Below are 20,781 nucleotides of genomic sequence, written 5' to 3'. Positions count from 1 at the left end.
CTGTGCATTGGAGTGTAAATGTGTATATGTGTGAGTGTTTATCTGATGAGCAGGTGGCACCTTGTACGGCAGCCTCTGCCATAGTGTATGAATGTGAGTGAATGGTTCCTGTACAATGTTAAAGTGCTTTGACTAGTTGTTGAGACTAGAAAAGCGCCAGATAAGAACAGTCCATTTACTTTTACATTTACTTGATTGGCACAATAGCATAAATGTCCTTTCCTATTAAGTGGACCCTGAGCTGCTCTTTAGTAATGCATCTTGTTCTTGTGTGTGTTTCCAGTTTAATGAATTTTGTATCTACTAAGGTAGTGGGCGAAGAACTCTTAACTGCTCGAACGTTTAGTTACCTATCCAATGCTGTTTCTTTCTTTTCTGTTCCTTTTTCCTCATATCTGCTCTATTTGCTTCATATCTTTCACTTTAACCTTAAAAATGAACTCAATAATGGGGTCTTTTTTGATTCTCTAGTATTGATTTTTTTTCTTTGTGGTATAAATAAATTCTCTGTTGCATTGTTCTGTTTTTGCTAAAAGTTGATTGATTCTTACCTTTTATAGAGTTCACTTACCTTTTAATGTTAAAATGAGATATACCTCTGCTACTTGTTGCATTTCCTGTCTGCTTGCTGGTTATTTTCCTTTGTCTGAAAATATTTGAATTTGTTTGGTTTAAAGACAAAATTGCTTATGATAAGTCACGTTTCAACGTAATGCATAATGAATGAGTGAGTGTTCAATTATTATAGCATGTACAGTATATGAACCTCCTAGCTGTCTCATTTCATTAGCCTCCATGTTTATCTTAATTCGGTACCGTGACGTTCCTAACTCCGGATGAAGGCTCACCAGATTAACTCATATGAAAGTTGAGGAACCCATGAATTTATCAAATTGGAACATATATGTTTTTTTACTCCCTGCTGTCGTATCGCTGTGGAATTACACACTTTGTGGAAACGCTGCAGGAATGTTTCCCAATTACTTCTTATGAGGGACTAAAAGTTGTAATACTTTTTTGAATTGCAGAATTTATTCAAGACAAACAAAACTAAAATGAATATCTAAATGTACGTTTTCAATTGAAAACACGATTTCCATCGTATCGTTCATATTAGACATTCTTCCTTCTATGATTATTGAAATTTTTCTTATCTTGATTTTAGGAGCATTTGCATTTTATACTCTTCAGTTTTAACTTAGCATGATTGTAGTGTAAACAAAAGAAGAGAAAATATTAAAGAAATGACAGTTTGAGTTGTAGTGTCTGTGGTCTGACTAGTTGCACATTATAGGAGTAGCTAATCTGTGACAGTTCTCGTGGGTATGTGTCATAAAGTACTTCAAAAACAGTAGAGAACGACTCAAGTCTTTTTGGACCTTTTTTTGATAGGCGGAGTTTTCTTGGTTGCTCAGTAAATGGACTCCTAGAGATATGTTGATCATGTAACTCAAAGTATAGATGTGTAGTGGGCCTAACTAATCATTCATATGGTCTCAATTGCACAAAGTTCCCTCTCTTTTTTCAGCGAAAAGCCTAGAATAAAAACAGGGGAAGAAGAGAGCATAAATGCACTGAGATTTCATTTTTTTTCATAAAATGAATAACTACTATAAATTCTTATTTTGAAATAGTACAGAATATAATAGCCATGCATAGACCCACATACAGTACCTGCACTGTCTGCTTGTGTAATACCATCAAAAGAGTCACTTAATGCTCCAAAATTAGCCAACATAGTCACAACAATACATTGATGACATTTACTGTGTTGGAGTTAATTTCAGACTCATCAATAAAATAAATAGGTCTAATAAAAGTCATAGGATCCGTTATTGATACCTGGTTGCTTATACAGTACATGGACAGATGCTAACAATATTTAATTTTCATGCACTTAACTATTGTATGTGTTTCACATAAATTATTGTCTCAGGTCCTGTAGGATGTTTTCCTTTTGGACTACTTACTTTAAATGATCAAATTGCCAATTACCTCCCTCCTCTTTAGATTGTTATTCTGGTAATATAGTCAGTTTCTTCACATCTGTACCACACTGAGTTTTAGATTGCACTCACAAATCAGTATTTACTGATGTGACAGCTTGGCCATCATAAAAATATGTCAAATTCATAGTCGCTACCTCATCTACCCCCTCCAGTGAAGTAGAAGCTGTGCATCATTAAAAAGATATAGCATTTCTCCGGCCCAGTAATGAGTCTGTTGGACTTGTTTTTTTTGTTTTTTTTTCCAAGTACAGTGCAAATATAGGATAGATTTGGAATAAAATGCACATCTCAAAGATTTATTATGGCCTGGAAGCATATTTTGTGTCAAGCTGTAAATAGCTTGATGTTGTACTTCACTGGTTCATTGTACATGTTTAAATTAACACGCCAGTAAATGACAATAGGGTTTTGCTTCAGTAATTCATTGTGCATGTTCAAATTAATAAGCCATCAAATGAAAAAGAGACCTACTCCCATCCTTAATGTTTGTCTCACAGATGTCCCAGCTGTGTTGCAGGTGTGACTGAAATATAGTACAATAATCAGCGTCTCTGTAATTGGGCAGATCTTCTCTGTTGTCAATATGGACAGACATTCTGTATGTCTGCAGACAGCAAACATTGATCATTAAAGTAACTTCCTGTCTCTTAGAGCTCATCATTCTTTTGGATTAGCAGCAGCTGTTTAGTGACATCATTAAGATCAATGCTACAGTCAGTGTGCTTCTGCATCCTGTTACTCAAATAGTCATTTTCCTGCATCAGTTGTGTCTTAGTTAAGGATGCTTTTAGTATTGATGATTACAGCAGAGCTTTTCAACACACTGATCTGTTGTGTGTTTAACCCCTTGTTTGGCTTTTTCCATCTCTGCCAATCAAAAATATCATAATCTACTCGCAGTATATCTGGGAACAAGTTAAATCGACAACATTGGAGGCCCACGTATTGCAATTTTGATTATTGCCACCTCCAAATACCTAATCACTTTGCAATGTGCAAGCACAGCAGTAGACTTTGCTGCTTACACTTTATCCTCACAATGTGGCTACCATCTAATCGAGGCATTCAAATGTTAGCATTTCAGAAAGCTCACCAGGCTGTGTGCCAGGTAGTCGTTATTGATTGCTCCCAAACACCAGTTTTACAGACATGTAGCACTTTTATAGTCATGCCCCCCATGTTTGTTGTACTATACATTCTACAGACAACCTCACATTATGTATTTTGAGTCCTGTGAGTTAAAAATCTCTCTTCTTTTTCTCTTTTTCATGGGATGTTGTCCCCCTTTTTCCCCTCCTCCCAGATATCAGAGTCATCTGTTCTTGTCTGTCACCTCTCTCACCCCGATAAGGAAGTAGAAAGTCATGCTCCTGTCCAAGAACGGATGTTACTCCTTGACAATTGACACAAACACAAGTGCCTCTGTTCCATTTGTATATAAATAGCTCCAGATAAGGCAAATTAAATTGAGATGGTTTACTATTAATACCCTGCACAGGAAAGTCCTCAGTAAGATAGAAAGGCCAATGCTGATGTTTACTGTGCATTTCTTTTTCTTTGCCTGTGCATGTAAAATACTATAAATTTATCAATAAAGAAAAACGGTTGTCCTGTCAGGGTTGTATGGCTCTGCAGCTCTTGGCGTGCACTAGTATTGCATCAGTCTTTGCTTCATAGCTAAGTCTAATCGTACAATATTTATAATAAAGAGTCTTCTTCAGCATTCGGCAAGCCAAGAGCTTAAACTAATCTAGGGAATTGTAATTAGGCATTTAGCTTTAGTTTGCTGAGTGAAGATTGTTGGAGTCATGACAGAGCAGCTTTAATTTGTTGGTTTATTATGTCCACAGTATTATTCAATCCCTCTCAATGTGGGGGATTTGTTGGGATGAATGCATATAAGGGTGATTTATCATTTTTAACGTAAACACTGTAGCAGTAAGAGCAGTTGGGACTCTGCATTTGTGGGGGAATGAATGCCCCTGTGACATCTGCATGTCCACAGATAGAAAGTTATATTGACTTGCTGCGGAGGTAAAATTACAAACATTTAGATATACTGTTATTACATTCTCACTTATTATGGGTCAACACATAATCAGGACTCTTCACAATTGTGTTACCCAAAAGATGAAACCGAAAATCACCAGTCTATTGAAAGCAGAGGCGGCGTACAACGATTGATTGCTCTTGATTGCTTTGTGGTGATTGGCAGTTTGATATTGTGTGTGTTTGCAACTGGTCTGTGTACATTTGTCTTCTTTACATACATGAATGTGTGTGCAATCTGCTAGAATGGATCTATTAATCAAGTGGAATAAGTACAGAAGGTAATTGATGATATCCAGATAGGGGTTCCTGCAGGTCAGATGAGCGAGCTTATGAATTATGTGTGGAGGATGAATAGGACTTGGTGCGCCTTGATTCACAAGACTTAATCATGACCACAAATGGCTGCATTTCTATGAGCATGAGCACCTGATTGGACTATAATTTGGGTTTGATATGCATTACTCTTTTAGTGTTATGTCAGAGTTGGTGTTTCAGTCACCTCTGCTGTGGATTGGGTTCAGGTTGGTTTTTCCAAACCAATTTTGGAGGCTATAATGTAATTTGACAATCTCCGCTGCCACCACCTCGCTAAAGCAATGGTCACATACCTACAGACACACTTTATGCCTGTTAGACACAGAGGCAATATAGGTTAACTCCCATCCATCAAATTGCATTGGATTTATTTGCAATGGAGACTAATCTCTGCATTCAGCTCATTTTTCAGCAGGTCTTCAGGGTTTCAGTATTATGATCACATTTTCAAGGCAACACAGAATTCAAATTCTATGTGCAGGAAATTGCAAGAGGTTGTCTCTCACTCAGTTTTGGAGGATAATGAAATTACTTATTATAACAGTATAAAGCTATCACTCTTCTAGCTTCAGTAATGACATTACAGTCCTGCCATTTAACAAGCAGGTCCTCTTGTTTTACATTGTTTAGCCTCTGTAACCTATTCATTATTGTAATATCTCATGACATATTTCACTCAACTTACCCTGTGGAGTGTTTTTTAAACAAACAAAGTTTCTGTTTACACTAAGTATATATCCTTTAGGTCTAACAATAATCTCAATATATATTTGCAAAGCTGTATTTGTTTACATCCTCGTTTACGTAATAGCAGTTCTTTTCATCCCTACCTTTGCTGATGCAGTGTCTAATTTCTTGGATCTTTGAAGTCCTTTATCAAGATATATGTAATTTTATATTAGGATATCAACATACATCCATACTTTTTTTCTGGAATGTCAATTTAGAAACAGACAGGAATGTTTTGTCTACTTCATTTAAATTTTTTTTTGATAAATTAAGAAAATTCATCACATTGATGCTGTTTCTTTTATGATTGGCAATTATATGTGATTATTTTACAATATGTATTGTCTCATTGGCAACCCGCACTAACCAGTCAAAGACATTAACCTCCAAAAGCACACTCTTTGCAAGCAATGTTCTGTCATAGCAATAACCATAACCATACATGATAAGGTGTAACATATGGCTAGTATCTGTCTCTTACTTAGCAGGAGCTGCATTTTTCAGAATATCTCCGTCAATCTCCACAAACTGCATTTTTTAATCAGAATATATTGAAATGATTGAAACAGAAATGGCAAAGAGAGTTCCTCCCACTTTTTTTTGTTTTGTTTTTTAATCTCACATGAAGCCTGGCGGTCTTCAAGTCTCTACTGTCATCTTTACATCTTCACTTTGTTGTTGTTGTTTCTGGTCCTAAGCGAGATGTGGTGTAGTATAACACTCAGGGCGCACTTCACTGTGCCACCCCTAATCACCGGACCCCTACCAATTTCATCATAATTAGCAGATCAAAGAAGTGGAGAGCAGTCATACATTATTAAACAGACTGTGTGTGTGTGTGTGTGTGTGTGTGTGTGTTTTGAGTGAGTGGGTGGGTGTGAGTCACATGTAATTGAAGAATATAGTGATCTTTAAGAGCACATTTCTCTAGTTTCAGTAGACTTTGATAATTCATCAGTGATAAAGTTGTACCCTTTAAACAGCGTTTTTCTACTGATGCATACATCTTATCTTCATGGTTTTAGCTTCCTCTCACATTGTGATGAGACTTAGTTTTCCAGATGACCCTGAAAGTGCTCTTCTGACGTACCACAAAGACAAACACACAGACCTGCATTCAGGAGAAGATTAAGGTCAAAGAGGCATCCGCTCTCAGAGAGCAATTGTGCCCCTAAGGCGTTTTCTCTATTGTGTGCTTTCCATGCATAAGTATGGACACTTCACACAGCCTTGCAGAGGGCAGACATATCTTCCAAGGGTGTATCTCAGAATCAAAAAGTAGCCAGCAATAACTATTAAAAGTTTTTTTTTCCCCTTTGGTTGGAGGAAAAATAGTGAAACTTAATTACGCGCATCTATCTGCTCAACCACTTTGGTTTTCAGCGATGACATTATATTATACACTATTATATGAACTCCAAAGTTCAATTCAAGGTCGATTTTATTATCTATCTCTTCTTTCTGTTATTTTGTCTTGTCAGCATCAAATCTGTTTTTTTAAAAGCAACCTTTTTGTACTCTTTTTGTTTCGGCCCCTCATCTTTTGAGCAGCCTCTTGAATTACGTCTCTAGAGGCTGTTAAAAACCAGTAGTTAGCTATTAAAACCATGTGCATTTTATACTAAATGGCCCCTAGTGTTTCTCTGCCTGCTGTTGGGCCTTACCGCCAATGGGCCTTTAAATGACTTAATCTCCTATCTGCCTCTTGGGGAGGCTTTTAGGGAAGCTAAATGGCGGTTACAGCCTGCAGAGAGTGAGTATCAGGGAAGCTTTGGGCTGGTGTGAACACCAGCTGAATTACTTTACTTTACTTTAATTGCCATGGCCAGTAGCCACGCAGAAATGTATCATGGTGATACTGGTGTAGAGTTGCAAATTGTCAATTATGTCATCACAATTTCCACAAATCTAAGTTGGCATATTAAAATTGCTTTTTTTGTCCAGTCCATAGTTTAACAAGCAAATATTTAATATCATAGAAGGAAAAAAGAGAAAAGAAAATATTCACATTTAGGAAGATGGTATAGATGGTATAGATAAACCAGTTAATTTATGGCATTTTTGCTTAAAAAATGATTTAAACTACTGATTGATTATCAAAATAGTTGCTATTGATTATAGGTGCTCAAAATGACTAATGTAAAGTATTGATTAACTAATTTCAGATCTATATTGCATTTTTTTATAGAGCTATGATTTAGCTGTTTACTCTTAAATCACGTTTTGAATATGTTTATTACCTCAGTGTTACATTTTCTAATATACCTAAGTGAATATAATTTTGCTTATTGAGTAGTCTTATATGATGTTATTTTCACAATAAGTCTGTTGATTTGGTGATGGTACTCTGCCCACCGCATTTGGAGACTCTAATGATCCTTTGAGAGGGGATAAATGTATCTTCCACCTTAAACCAGACTATATGCATATTAAGCTTAGGTCTACAGAGTTCTACATTTGGATCTCTGTGTCTTGAGATCTTAACCTCACATGACTAGACTGTTCTGTTTATATAATTAGATGTGGCATATGTTTGAGGTTAAGCTAAATTGAGCCAACAGCTGAAAATAACTAAGCTTATGTTTTTCTTATAGTCATTGATTTTTGCTTCCTCTGATCATTTGACCTTGGAATAAACAAGTAAATGGTGGTATTCAATTTGGGAATTTTCATTCCATGCAAACAGTTGGCTTCAAAACAGCAAAGCAGAGTCCATGTTCTTAGTTAAAAATATTTACCAACATTGATTCCCTCATTGGCAGTATTGTCCCTGGCTTCTTTTCCTCCTCTTTGGCAAGGTTAACTTATATGATGTGTGTATCTGTGCCGGGGTTTGTGCTCGCACATGAGTTTATCCATGTGTTGGTTTTCTTAGCAGCTGTTTGCTATTCCTCCCTTGGCTCTATATATTGATGTGATGGTGTAGGATGGTTCCTTTAAGTAGAGCCAAGGCTGACTCCTGCCCTCAAGGTCACTTTGCCATACCAAAATCAAAAGCCCTCAGTGATTGACCCACAGAGCTGCAACTCTGAAGAGTATAATTGATTCATGAAAGTGTGTGTGTGTGTGTGTGTGTGTGTGTGTGTGTGTGTGTGTGTGTGTGTGTGTGTGCGCGCGCGCGCACGTACGTGCGTGTGTGTGTGTGTCGGGAAAACATGAGACAATGGATGGCAGTTGAGTCGAGGCAGGATGGGCAACAAAGAAAAGAACACACAGGACGATGAAAATAAAGAAGGAATTGGATGCACTAAATGAATGGGAGCACCGGGGCAGATGGATGAACTGAAGGGTGTATGGCAATTGTCAGCAGGGCCTAAAGGCCACTGTAGTTTACTTGACCCAGCACTTACAGGACGCTTTAACATGGTCTATGCGCCAGCCAGTTAAATTCACAAGGCTTTTGAATGTAAGCCCAGTCAATAACAACACTGACCTCCAGTGAGGAACAGGAATTAATTCTGCTGAAGTGTCTTTGGAAAGCTGTTGATGTCCAATGATTCCCCATCAAAGGCCAATGCCTTGTTGTGCTTTCACTTACAATTAAGAAGATTAGATGGGAGCGGTTAGACATTTAGATTTTTTCAAAGTCATCTTTTTTCCAAAATAGAATGAGATGATGGATTTGTTATTTGATATTATTGTAAATTGAATGTCTTTGTTTTGCCTACTCAGCGGTCCAAAGAAACATGAATCCTTAATTGAAAAAACGATTGATTGATAATGAAAAATAATCACAATCTCATTTGCTTAAGGAAACACCTTCAACATGATTTGTCATTTGTTGATTTTGTTTTTATTAAGAGACTAAAATAAGTTTCTGTCACTTACAGTAACTGTAACATAGAATGTAAGACAAAATTTAGGAAATGTCAATATTACAATTACCAAATCGTATGACCTTGTTGAATTCTATATCATGAACAACATCATCAACATATGGATTTTTTTGCCCAGCTATAATAATCATTGCAAGAAAACTGTGTGTGAGTGTGGGTATCCATACAATGACTGCAGTTAATGCACTGTAAACTGTAATAAAATAGCTATAAAACAGCAGCTCTCCACCACTCCTCTCCTCCTTCATTTCAAGACCTCAAAAGTGTCCCCTGTTAATAGGGTTGTGTTAGTTAACAAGCTGGTGATGTCCTCATCAGCAGCATTATTACAGGGACACACAGACACAGCCGGTTTTATCAGGCCTCTCCATGCCAGTGACGGCAGACAGCTTTGAAATTAGTAGCACAGAGGGGGAGGCAAAGAGGCAAATAACATTATTACATATAATGCCAGCTGTGTCTGAACACCATGAATACTAATGTTGTAGTTGTTGTGCAGACACACACAGGGTTATACACATAGAGCAGAGAGTGTTACCTCCACACAGTAGGCCCTGCCACAGACCTTCTGAGGTGTGAAGTGTGTGTGCAGGATGCTGCACTTCTCATTATTAACAGAAGTGTTGGCTTTGGCATCAGAAGAGAAAAGGGCAGCTTGACTCAGCCAGCAGTCACAGCAATTTACAGGTCTGTCAGAGAGAAAGAGGTCAACAAGAGTAGAGAATTAAAGAGCATTTAGAGCTGTGAAATATACTGCAGACTGGGAGAATGAGCCGCTGGTGGATGATGCGTTAATGTTGACTTTACTGTAAGGTTTTTATTATGGGGATCTAAATGTGTTTGCTTTATTATGGAACACTTGGCAAAAAAGAACCATGAGTCTGGGGTTGTGAGTTTGCGTTGATGTGTGTGTATTTGTCCTGCTAAGTTGGAGAATATTTTCCAGGTTTAGTAGAAGAGCGCCTGGCAAATGGCTGATAGCATCAATAGCATAATTTTGTTTTACGGTGTATTATTTTCTTACTCCGGCTTGCAAATGAACGCTCCGCTCTTTCACTGGAGTACACATTGGTCTACATTTTGTGTGTAGATATATGAATCCATTCCTGTTTTTATCTGCTTGTGACGAGCAGTAATTCTACATTTATGTGACAGTTCTTTCGGGTCATACCACAGTATTTCCAGTGGACTCTCTGTACAGGTCACTGAGACAGAAAGTGTCAAGAGGCCAGGCTGGTCAACCTGAAAGTGAAACGAAACAAACTGCAACAACCGGATGAGTAGATCCTTAATGAGAGTGTTGTTGAAATCACTATGTTGTCAGGCTGACTGCAGAGTCACAGTGGGCTCCGCTCTCTTCTTCCCTCAGACAGAACACAAAATCAAGGGAGGATTTATAGAGTGGAAGCGGCAGGAGATGCCATGACAGCACCACACTGGTGATAGCAATCTTCTACCTCTGTCAGTCTTGACCGGAACACAATTCCCCTTCTGGCATGACCCTGTATCATGATGATATATCAGTGACAGAAATGATACTGACTCTTCTCTCTGTCCCCCTTTTTTTGTGTGTTTCTGCAGAAGGTATCTGCAACATGACAATGGACTCCAACTCGATGACAATGCCCATGTCAGACCCCAACGCCTGGGCAACGGCCATGAACAACCTGGGGATGCCTCCCATCGGAATCACTGGACAGCAACTCATGCCAGGTACCACACTGCCTAAACCTTACCACACAACACCTAAACCAGAACTACAGATGCCTCTGTGTTGAAAGTTTATTTCAACATTCCACCGGCACAGATACTGTTTCTGGAAGCATCATACAGTATACAGGCTTTTATTTTTTCACATTTGTTAGTGTATTTATCTGATTTCCTTCCATCTTATTTAATCTAATTTTGCAACAACAACATTTTGTGTAGATGTATTTACTTCATAGCTGCTCATACTTTGTTCCTTTGTTCATAAACATTTGATCATTTTAAGGTTTTTCTCCCCTTCGGCTACTATCACTATAAGACATAGCAAAGTAGAAAAGTAATCATAGAACAGGCTGAACAAATTTTTACATTGAAAATACATCACTTTAACCCTGTCGTTATCAAAATGAACATGATTGTTTTTATTTTTTATTGTGTGGGGTATATTTTGTGGTTTGTTGATTAGCAACATTGTCTTTGACTGCATTATCTTTTGGCAGTGTAGGATATCTGCTACTGTGGCTTTGAAGAATAAAATAATAGATTCTCTTGTGTGATCATTTGAAATAAGTATGTTGGAATAAACAGAATGAGTCACCAAGGTGGCATTGCGATGTTATAAGCAGGCATAAGATAGCATACAACTAAGCTCTGTCTGACTAAATCAAACAAAACTTAACTTTTAAGTCTGTGTGCTAAGTTATGCAAGAACAGTCGAAGGTTTTAGTATACCTTAAATTACTTACTAAGGGTGTGACGAGATCTCGTTTTACGAGATCTCGTCACGAGATTAAACGTGACGAGATTTCTCGTTGAGGTGAAAAGTTGTCTCGTGAGGCGATGTGATGTCAGCGCGATGCAGCGTGAAATTACTATTGAAGATCCCTGCCACTTTTAAATCATTTGTGTGGCAACGTTTTGGTTTTCCTGCGGAAAGAGTGACAGACAAGACGAACACAATATGTAAACATTGTAAGAAAAAAATGCCGTATACCGCGGCTAACAAAAGCTCTATGCAAAACACTTACAGCACCACCACAGCTCTCGACTAACTACTGCACCCGCGACGAAAACATTAAAAGGGCAAACAACTCTAAAAGCCTTTTCATCTCTGCCACCGGTAAGTGCAAGAGCCACGGCAATAACGAGGGACATAGAAGTTTTCATTGCAGCTGATGTGAGGCCCATTTCTGTGGTGGAAAATGTCAGATTTTTATTTATACTGTTTATTTTTTAATGTTCGGTTTGTGGAAAGGAGTTAGATTTCTCGTGGGAAATTGTACAGGGCAGAAGCCAGTTGGTAGAGTTTATACAAAACATGTTGCAGTGTTTGCACATCCTTTACTGCATATAATTCATTAAAATTGTAAAAAAAAAAGTTAAATAACATTCATCATTAATAGTTGATTTCAAAATGCACCTAAATTGTTTTGCATTTTGTGATTTTTCAGTTCCATTCATATATTTCATCGAGGATTTCTTTAAATTCTTTTTAAAAATCTCGTCTCGTCTCGTTCTCGTGAACCCAATCTCGTGATGTGTCTCGTCTCGTGGAGTAAGCGTCTCGTCACACCCCTATTACTTACACTTGCGTACTTTGTGTAGAGTGCCATTGAAAGCATCAAACTGTCTTGCCAAGTTGCCACCAAGCTGATGTAAAAGTTGAATGTGAATCCTTAATACTTTTCACCCCAAAAGATTCAAATTGAGTTCCTTTTTCAAGCTTATATCATAATTTTACATTAAACCACATCTGCTTTGTTCGACAATAGTGTTATCATTTCTGCTTTTCTAGTTATATCATATACTGTATATCAGCTAATGTGCACTCTAGAAAGCTGAGCTCAGCACACTACAATGACTGTAATGTCTATTGCCAGTGGTTTAATAGCATCTGTAACAGTTGGGAATGAAACGTTTATGGGGATAAAAACAATGACATTTCATTCATTGGATTATTTCTCCTTTATTATTACAACCTCAAAAAGCATTTTGTGAGGTTGAGTTACAGTATTCTGATCTGCCACTATGATCAGCCTAACCGATTGCTTTGCTATCTATAACAGTTTGGTTCAGCGGCAGCCTCCCACTCTCCATCTCTGAAGAGTTATTCTTTTTTCTATCCTCAGTAGAAAGCCTTTCCCTAAAGCCTTTTATAAATCACTTCCCACTTCTTAGCTGAAATGCACTTTCATATTTGAAATATGTCAGGCGTGTGTGTGTGTGTGTGTTTGCATGTGCGCGCGCACGTGCACTGCACTTAGAGAGGAACAGTCTCCCAAATGCAATCCTCGAAAAAATATGAAAGGAAACACACAAACACTCAGGCCTGCTATATTTCAAAAATGGTAAACAAAAACCATGCTACTGAGCAGAGAGGAAAGACACAAATGGCACTTCTCATAAAGGGAAGTGGAGGAACTGAACTCTGGACACTGGACACAAACAGTGTGTTCTTCAATAGACTGTGCACTAAAGATACCACCTTCCTTCTCTTGAACTTTATTTGCAGTGTCTGAAGGCCTTTTTTTACAGCAGACCTTATAACTTGCAGAAACAGCTCTGTTCCATTTTAGGTGCGTCATACCAGTACCAGTGATACCAGCATGAGCCAGAGCCCTGAAACTGGCACACATAAATCAAATGCAGCAATTAGTGATGTTATTAGCCGCACCTGTGTTTGGCAAGTCTAAACGTCCGCTGTAAGAAATGTTAAATAAACTGATCTTACATTTAAGCAGGCCCTCTGCCAGTTTTGGCCCACAGTCATACTTGAAAACAGGTGCATTTAGTAGGTTTTCTGACTGTTTTTGTGTAATGGAAAGAATTGTTATGACCAGTTGTTGATCAGTGTGTAAAAGAACACATCTTTTTCACAGCAGACATTTTGCCCTATGATAGCAAGAAAAACACAGATCAAATCAATTTTACTTTAGTTCCATCATGTGCACAATACCAGGACCCTGGAACTTGCTCACCTAAAGGGCATGCTGTGGATTTTGATGTTAAAATAAATTACACCCATGCTTTTCCTGCTATATCATGCCAAGCTGTCTGCTGTGAAAAAGTATAAGGGCTTGCACACCCACCTATCATATGGGATGGATGGACAGGCAAAATTCATTACTTCATCGGACAACTCAAGACAGTGCCATGACAATTAGTCGTGTAAGGTTTAAAAATGCTGTGTTTTAGCACTATATCCATAAACGTTGGGTTTAAGTACCTTGAACCAGTGACCTTGGCTGACGCAAAGCATCCATATTTTTTTTCTCAAGAAATTCTGGATTATTTACAGCTAAGTCATGTACTGGATATTGCAACTTTAAAGTGCCCATATTATGAAAAAATCACTATTTCCGGAAATTGGGATGTTTATGTTATGTTGTGTCTCTGGCGCTTCCACATGCATACAAAAATGGAAAAAGACTATCCATGCTTTTTTGAGCGAGATATGGTTTCTCAATGTCCTCTGCCTTCCGTCTCCGGGTTAGCCTTTCTACGTCACTAGCCGAGACGAGGTGTCTAACCGTAACACATGCTAGTGCTAGCATGCTAGCTTGTTTTTAATTGCAAAACACTGCTACAACACACACTGGTTGACCATAATCTCCAAAAGAACTATACTTCCATGTCCCTGTTCTGCAGGTATTAGACAAGTGGCCCTCGTCTAGAAGAAGTCTCCCCGCTAATCCTGCCTTGGACTGACCAAAGCTGGAGAAAGAGTTATCTAGCTGATGGGATCTTACCTAGCTACTGCGCTTGTGCAACTCCCAACAAAGATAGTATAGAAGTGAGATGTCTCACTCTGTAGCTAAAACAGACAAACCAAACTCAAACAGACAGGGTGAAAAGAGGAGCTGCAGCAATATGCAGTAGGCCTACAACAAAAATATGTTTTTTTATTTTTTTATTAAATGAAACCTTGGAAACCTATTCTGGCACAACCTCAAAATACAAATATGAACCCGAAAATGAGCATAGTATGGGCACTTGAGGTGGTTTCTCAGTTCAGTTGTTATTACAACTTAAATGTCGACTTACAATTGCTATATATGTGAAGTAGGAGTTAAGTGTCTTGCTCAGAGACTCAAGTTAATGTAGATCACCTGGAATAACAGCTAGTGTTTCCATAACTTTCCCTCTTTTTCTTTCCTTTCTACTTTCCTGTTCCCCTCTTCCTCTCTCCCTCAGCAGTCTAAATAACGTAACATCTAATTTTTATCTCATTACAGTTAGTCAGCCACTGTAACCCAGAGCCACAGAGCACATGCCGGTCATTTGCTCTTTACAGAGCGGAGCTCTTTTACACTGCGTCACACTGACATGCTTGTCTGGGCTCAAGCAGTATGTACTGTAGACCAAAGGTATAGGCAGAATTTGATAATTACTTACACAATGTATCAATAAAACTAATTGTCAATACATTCAAAACTAATTTTTCCCTTCTAGATAGACAATCAAAATTCTCAAATTTCCCAAATGTGCTGCTGTTTTATCATCTCATATATATGGTTTTGCCCCCATGCATTTGCCCCATGCACTCAAACCAAAAAAACTTAACTTGTTGAACTTCGGGAGAAATATGTAAGAAATACACTTAGGCACTCTCCTCTTGCCTCTTTTTCTCAGTTTAAAACAAGTGATGAGGAAGAAGAAGCCCAAGGTTATGCACTAACAATGCCACAATGTCACATATATTATGAACTTCGTGCTGAACATTGTCTCTGCACAGCTTTCTTTTGCTTTATGGCATTGTCATGTTCAAGGCACACACTTTCACATGATGTTACACACAGTCTTATTCTGTCCTGCAGGACATGTTACCAGAGTACTTTGTGCCTTTGAAGTAATCCACGTGGATTAGTTATTGATTCTCCATCATGACTGAACATCATCTTTTCTCCTTTTTGTTTCACCTCTAAACAACAGGGGAGAATTCACTGTCACTCTCTTTGTCCTTTCCCATTTGATCTGTGAGCGTGTTTGTGCATGCATACATTGGTCACATTTCCTGCATGTAGGTTTAAGTGGGGTTTTATGTGTCAGCTTCAGGCTCATTCATTAAAAGAGACTGCCTGAGCCGGAATGCTTTCATTACACATTAAAGTTTGCCTCCCTTTCATCCACTGTGAGCCTGGAATGCATTTTTTCACCACAGAGTCTTTCCCTGCCCCCAGCCAAGTGAATTTATTCAGACAGACAGCTGGATAAACGAACCACTGTGGGCAGAGCCTTGAACCATCTGCAGCCTCACAATGTCCGTTGCAAGATCTAACAATTTTAATGTCTATTGAGGGACCAGGCAGTGGTTGTGTATGTTAAAAGTTGTGATTACATGTTTGTGTTAGCGAAGTGTTTGGATAAAAGGGGGAAATTGGAATCAGGCCACAGGCATAAGTACATTTTGTATGTACTGTATGGTAAATGGTGGACAAAGTATATAGAATTTCTGAGGTCTGCTCTGATCTATAGTTGTTTTGTGTTTGTACTTTTGTAAAACTATGAAATGAAGAAATAAGATGACTATTATATTGTCATTTTATTTATTCACATCATAGTTAACCAGGGCTACATACTTCTGTTTATGCATGTAAGCCAACTATTGTATGTCTGTCTGTCAAGGAAGAGGGATTCCTCCTCTATTGCTTTTACTGGGATTTCTCTCCCCATTTTTCCTTGTTAAATAACTTTTTCCTCATCTGAATCAAGGATCTGAGGATAGAGGGTGTTGTCTTTTGGATGGATTTTAAAACCCTTTGACTCAAATTTGTGTTTTGTGACTCTGACCCAGCCCAAGCTGTCCACTCCAAAATTCCTCTGGCCATAAAGGGGGAAAAAAAAAGATTTAGAGGAGAACTCAAGTAGAGACCCCACCCCACCATAGACAGAAATCAAAACCAAATGTGGAAAAATGTCAATAACTGGAAATATGAAATTGCAAAAAAGCAGAAATCACAAAACAACTTCTGGTACTAATATACTAAGTTCAATGTAATGAGCCAGTGGAGTAAGTACAATGTCTGTTGTACACATTGCATCCAAGTTCAAGGTGTAAAGTTAGTGGGGTAGGATTTAAGAGGAAGGGTCAATAGCTTGGATGATGTGTGTGACAGTCACAGTTAACTTGTTGCTTTTCTAGTTTGAAAGGCGGAGATGGCTCATCTTGTCCAAACATCTCAAACTACTGTATGTGAGGTGAGGAGCTAGACTCAAGGACAAAGCTGAATGTAAGGAAAAGTTTCAGCCATGGTGAGGTCTGGCATAAATCTGGAAGAACAATGTTGCGTATTCTTCCCTCATAGTAGCTGCAGCTGCAGTCGGAGATTGCAGTTTTTATTGTTATGATCAAAACATGTATTATCAGTGTCAAGTTCAATTGTGTTTGCTATTCTGCAGAATATATTGGGGAGCATAGAAAGGCAGTTATTTAGGTTTTTAAAACCCATGATATAAATAGTATGCTGTACTTCTTTTAAACTGTTTAGACAAGAGCACAGAGACAGTTTCTGTGGTTATGGAAAGTCACAGCGTAATTTTCCCTTTGGTCAGAGAAAGTTTATGTTGCATGATCCAGGTTTTAAAAATACCATGAGAATTTATTTTTGTGTGGTGTTAAAAACGGTGTTAAACACGGAGTCTGGTTTCAAGTGGATCTAGTTTTTTTTGAGGAAATGTCAACAATAGCAACATCACCGACTACTATTAATCCCTTTGGCTAATGCTTGCCCAAAACATAAAGTCAAGCAAAAATTCTCTGGTACTCAAAATGTGATTTATGTCATGAACAATATGGTTAGAATGCCCCAAACCTGGTCAGTAAAATCCCAGGTACTGTATAGTGTGTGAATTGCGAGAACTGCGCAGAAATGGGAACAATAACAGCAAGACTCAACATCTGGTTTCTACATCTTTAACATCTGACAGAGACTGAGAGAGAATATCCTTTTCCAGGAGTGTTCATGTATTTCCCTAACCTCCATCAGCGTTCTCTCTAGCACGTTCTTATATAAGCAGAACCAGATGGAAAGGTATACAGTTCCTCCTCTATATTTCTCTCAAAACACAGACCTCCTAAGATGGTTTTATTATGAGACACTTGACGGTATGTATTGTAAGTACATTTGGCTTTGATCGAAAGACAACCAGTGTCATCTTTATGTTTTCAAGCAGTTTCTAAAATGTGTTTGTTGGAGAAGTAATCTAAGTCCTTTTTTTCTCCTCAGATCTTTTTTTAAAATGTTTTTGAAGACCTCAAGTGCACAGTATCTAGTATTTCTTAGAATAAGAACAACAATTTGATGACAGGCAGAAATACATTATTTTTTATCTTATGACCATGGCCATTCAAATTTAACTAATCCTAAATCCCAAATTTGACTACAAAATATTATGAGCCACCAAACCCCATTTCAGTTAGGCTTTGTGAAAGTAGCAGTATTGATTGTCTTTTTCTGTTACCAGACATTATCATTTTTGTATTTGTCTGACTTTGAAAGTCACGATTATTTTGACCAACCAATAGCTGCACAGCAGCCCAGTCCCTACACACGTCTTAGGCCTGTGTTAAAGGCTTGACTTATAATAATATGTCTATATTCACAGGAATAAGGGGTTGTATTAGCTTTTTGGGGTTTCTCAGGTTTTGAGTCCAAGCGGCTCATTGGACAAAAGGAAAATGTGATTAACTTATACACACACACATTCCCCCATAGGAAAAACATTTAGCATTTCACACACAGAATTAATTTTGCACATTCCTATGCATGAATACACACACACACACACACACACACCCTTGGGTGGATAAGCAGGCTCCAGGGACAGTTCCCTGCATAAACAACCACTCCTTTGTCTGCTGCATCCTACTCATTCTCATCACTTTCCCAACAGTTGACACAACCCCCTCCACCACTGTAATCTCTCTCTCACACACAAACACACAGACACACACACACAAACACAAACACATACTCTCACACAAACACACATCCACGTACAGACACAGAAAGACACAAAACCACAGTGGAATATATGAAAACTTAGTGTCAGGCTTCGTAGCCAGTCATCTAACAGTGGTCCTCATGAATTTAGAAGGCACAAGACGCCCCAGATATGAATCAGGGTCCTCTCATTTTCACACATTAGCTCACCTGGATTAACGTTGGGAAATACTTTGGTTGACAGTCGTTCCTTTGCCGTAAGCGTTTTCCAATCCTTGGACTGAATACTGTGTCCCTTTCTGCTGACTGCTCAGGAGCTGCACTGGTATGAGGCCAGAGGTTTTTGGCTGTATGTAGGCTGACAGAGTGGATATACAGTGTGTCTGGGGAAAAGAAATACAGCAGTAGTTATAGGGCTACAGAAATGGGACTTTGTGATAGTTCCTTCCTATCTATGGCAGCTATTTTAGATTGTAGGCTAGATTTGTTATGGAGATTTGACAATGGAGGTGTCTGATAAAGAAGACAAATTCTGGATGGCAAAATAAGAAAGGAGATTCTCATTCAGATATAACACCATTATGAGATTGAATAACTTTTATAAACAAGAAGGAGTTTTTTTTTATCCTGTCCTGCAGGATTTAGTCACGAGAAATGTTCCTCTAAGAGGAATGGAGTCGGAGGTGTTCTTATAAAAATGAGTGTTAGACTCCTGGCAGAGATTGAGAAAGGCAGATTTCAACCACTGGTAGAGTTCCAGGTGGTGTGGCTAGTTCGCCTCATTAGAGAATATTATCCAGCATACCTCACAGCAACCCCTCCCACCCCCACCCCACCCGCCGCGGACTGCTAGAGGGGACGTTTATCCTGGAAATCAGAGAGGAGAAAGACAGGGAGGCGAGGGGAGGATGACAGTAATAGCCACAAGCTTCATACAATGAAATGTCAGTTTTTTTCTGTTTTTTTTTCTTTCTGCACTTCCTGAGTGATGGGCAGCTCCAGATATAATTACTTTGCACAAACCTTCATGAAATAGATTCTTTAACATTATGTAGTAGGTAGAAGGAAAGACAATTTGTACATTAGTCCTAGAGGCCATCTTCCTGTGAACGTGTGCATGTGCACTTGTGCGTGTTACTGTACAAGGAAGTGGTGTGAGCAGGGGCATGTTTGTGAATTTCAGTTTTCTAACGTGAGTGAGAAAGGAGACTGAAGCTCATTAGACAAGAGTGGTAAAAACTGATCAGACAGATGTGCGGCCATGTGTGGGTGGATCACCCTAGGTTACTCTTGTTGTTTTCCTTTAAGAGGACAAAATACAAAAAATTACAGTGTCAAGACAAAGAGAAGCACAGATTATTCCCATTTTTGTTAAATGATGACTTAAATGTTTATTTCATTCAGAAAATTGTCACTGGTTAATTTCCTGTTGATTGAATAATAAAATAATCAACTGATAATTTCAGTTCTTCTCTGAAGTAGCCTACTTTACCGCTGGAATCATCCATGGCCATTTGTACTGTGTTTGAAGCACCCCGTCACGAGCCAACTCTTGGTATCTAATCCATCCCAGGCTGGTCTCTAAATTTCCATTTATCTAGTTTTCCGTTTAAATAAATGTAAACATAAGTAGTGGTCTCATAGAACTATTTCTATTTCTTTTTTTTCTGACCAACTGTCCAACTGTGTTACTATCATATATAACAAAGTTTGGTGTATACAGCACATGTAATGGAGAGAATTTCTGTCCAGATGCTTAGTTTTCCCAGTAGTCATTAAAGTCCTACTAATTACAAACTGTTTGTTTGTTTTGGAACAATTAGATGTAGTTGGTGTTTCTGTTTGGCTATACTGTTCTCTAAAGCCTTTGGATTTGTTGAAGTATATGATAAAACAACTGCATGTAGGTGCCCCGATGACCCACTCACCCACTCATCCCTCTAGCATTACAGATTAGTGAATGGAGCTGCCTGACTGCTTGTCCTTTTTTAATATTTATGAAAGTGTAGCCCAGTGGTCTTTGGTATCGACTGTTAATTAACCTCATTTATACCCATCTTTACATGATGAGCTACATGGTAATTTAGGATTGATTTTAAAATCGTATTAATCTCTGTTAACGCTACTGTTGGACCTTGGGCTGGCTTACCGGTATCTCAAGATATTATTTTATACGGCGTTTTTTACTAA

General features: G+C 38.4%; 1 protein-coding gene across 5 annotated transcripts in view; it reads left to right on the top strand.

Moving 5' to 3' along the window:
• The window catches only part of enox2 (ecto-NOX disulfide-thiol exchanger 2), a 157,247-nt gene that overhangs the window by 96,033 nt on the left and 40,433 nt on the right, over window positions 1–20,781 (top strand). For all 5 annotated transcript variants that reach the window (XM_034883365.1, XM_034883364.1, XM_034883362.1 and 2 more), the window contains one exon: window positions 10,523–10,654. In XM_034883365.1, coding sequence (XP_034739256.1) covers window positions 10,523–10,654 — 132 coding nt within the window. The remainder of the gene's footprint in view (window positions 1–10,522; window positions 10,655–20,781) is intronic.

This window comes from Etheostoma cragini, chromosome 10 (assembly GCF_013103735.1).
Source record: "Etheostoma cragini isolate CJK2018 chromosome 10, CSU_Ecrag_1.0, whole genome shotgun sequence".
NCBI lineage: Eukaryota > Metazoa > Chordata > Actinopteri > Perciformes > Percidae > Etheostoma > Etheostoma cragini.
Note: the sequence above shows the minus strand (reverse complement) of the source record. Positions and strands in the feature narration are given on the sequence as shown.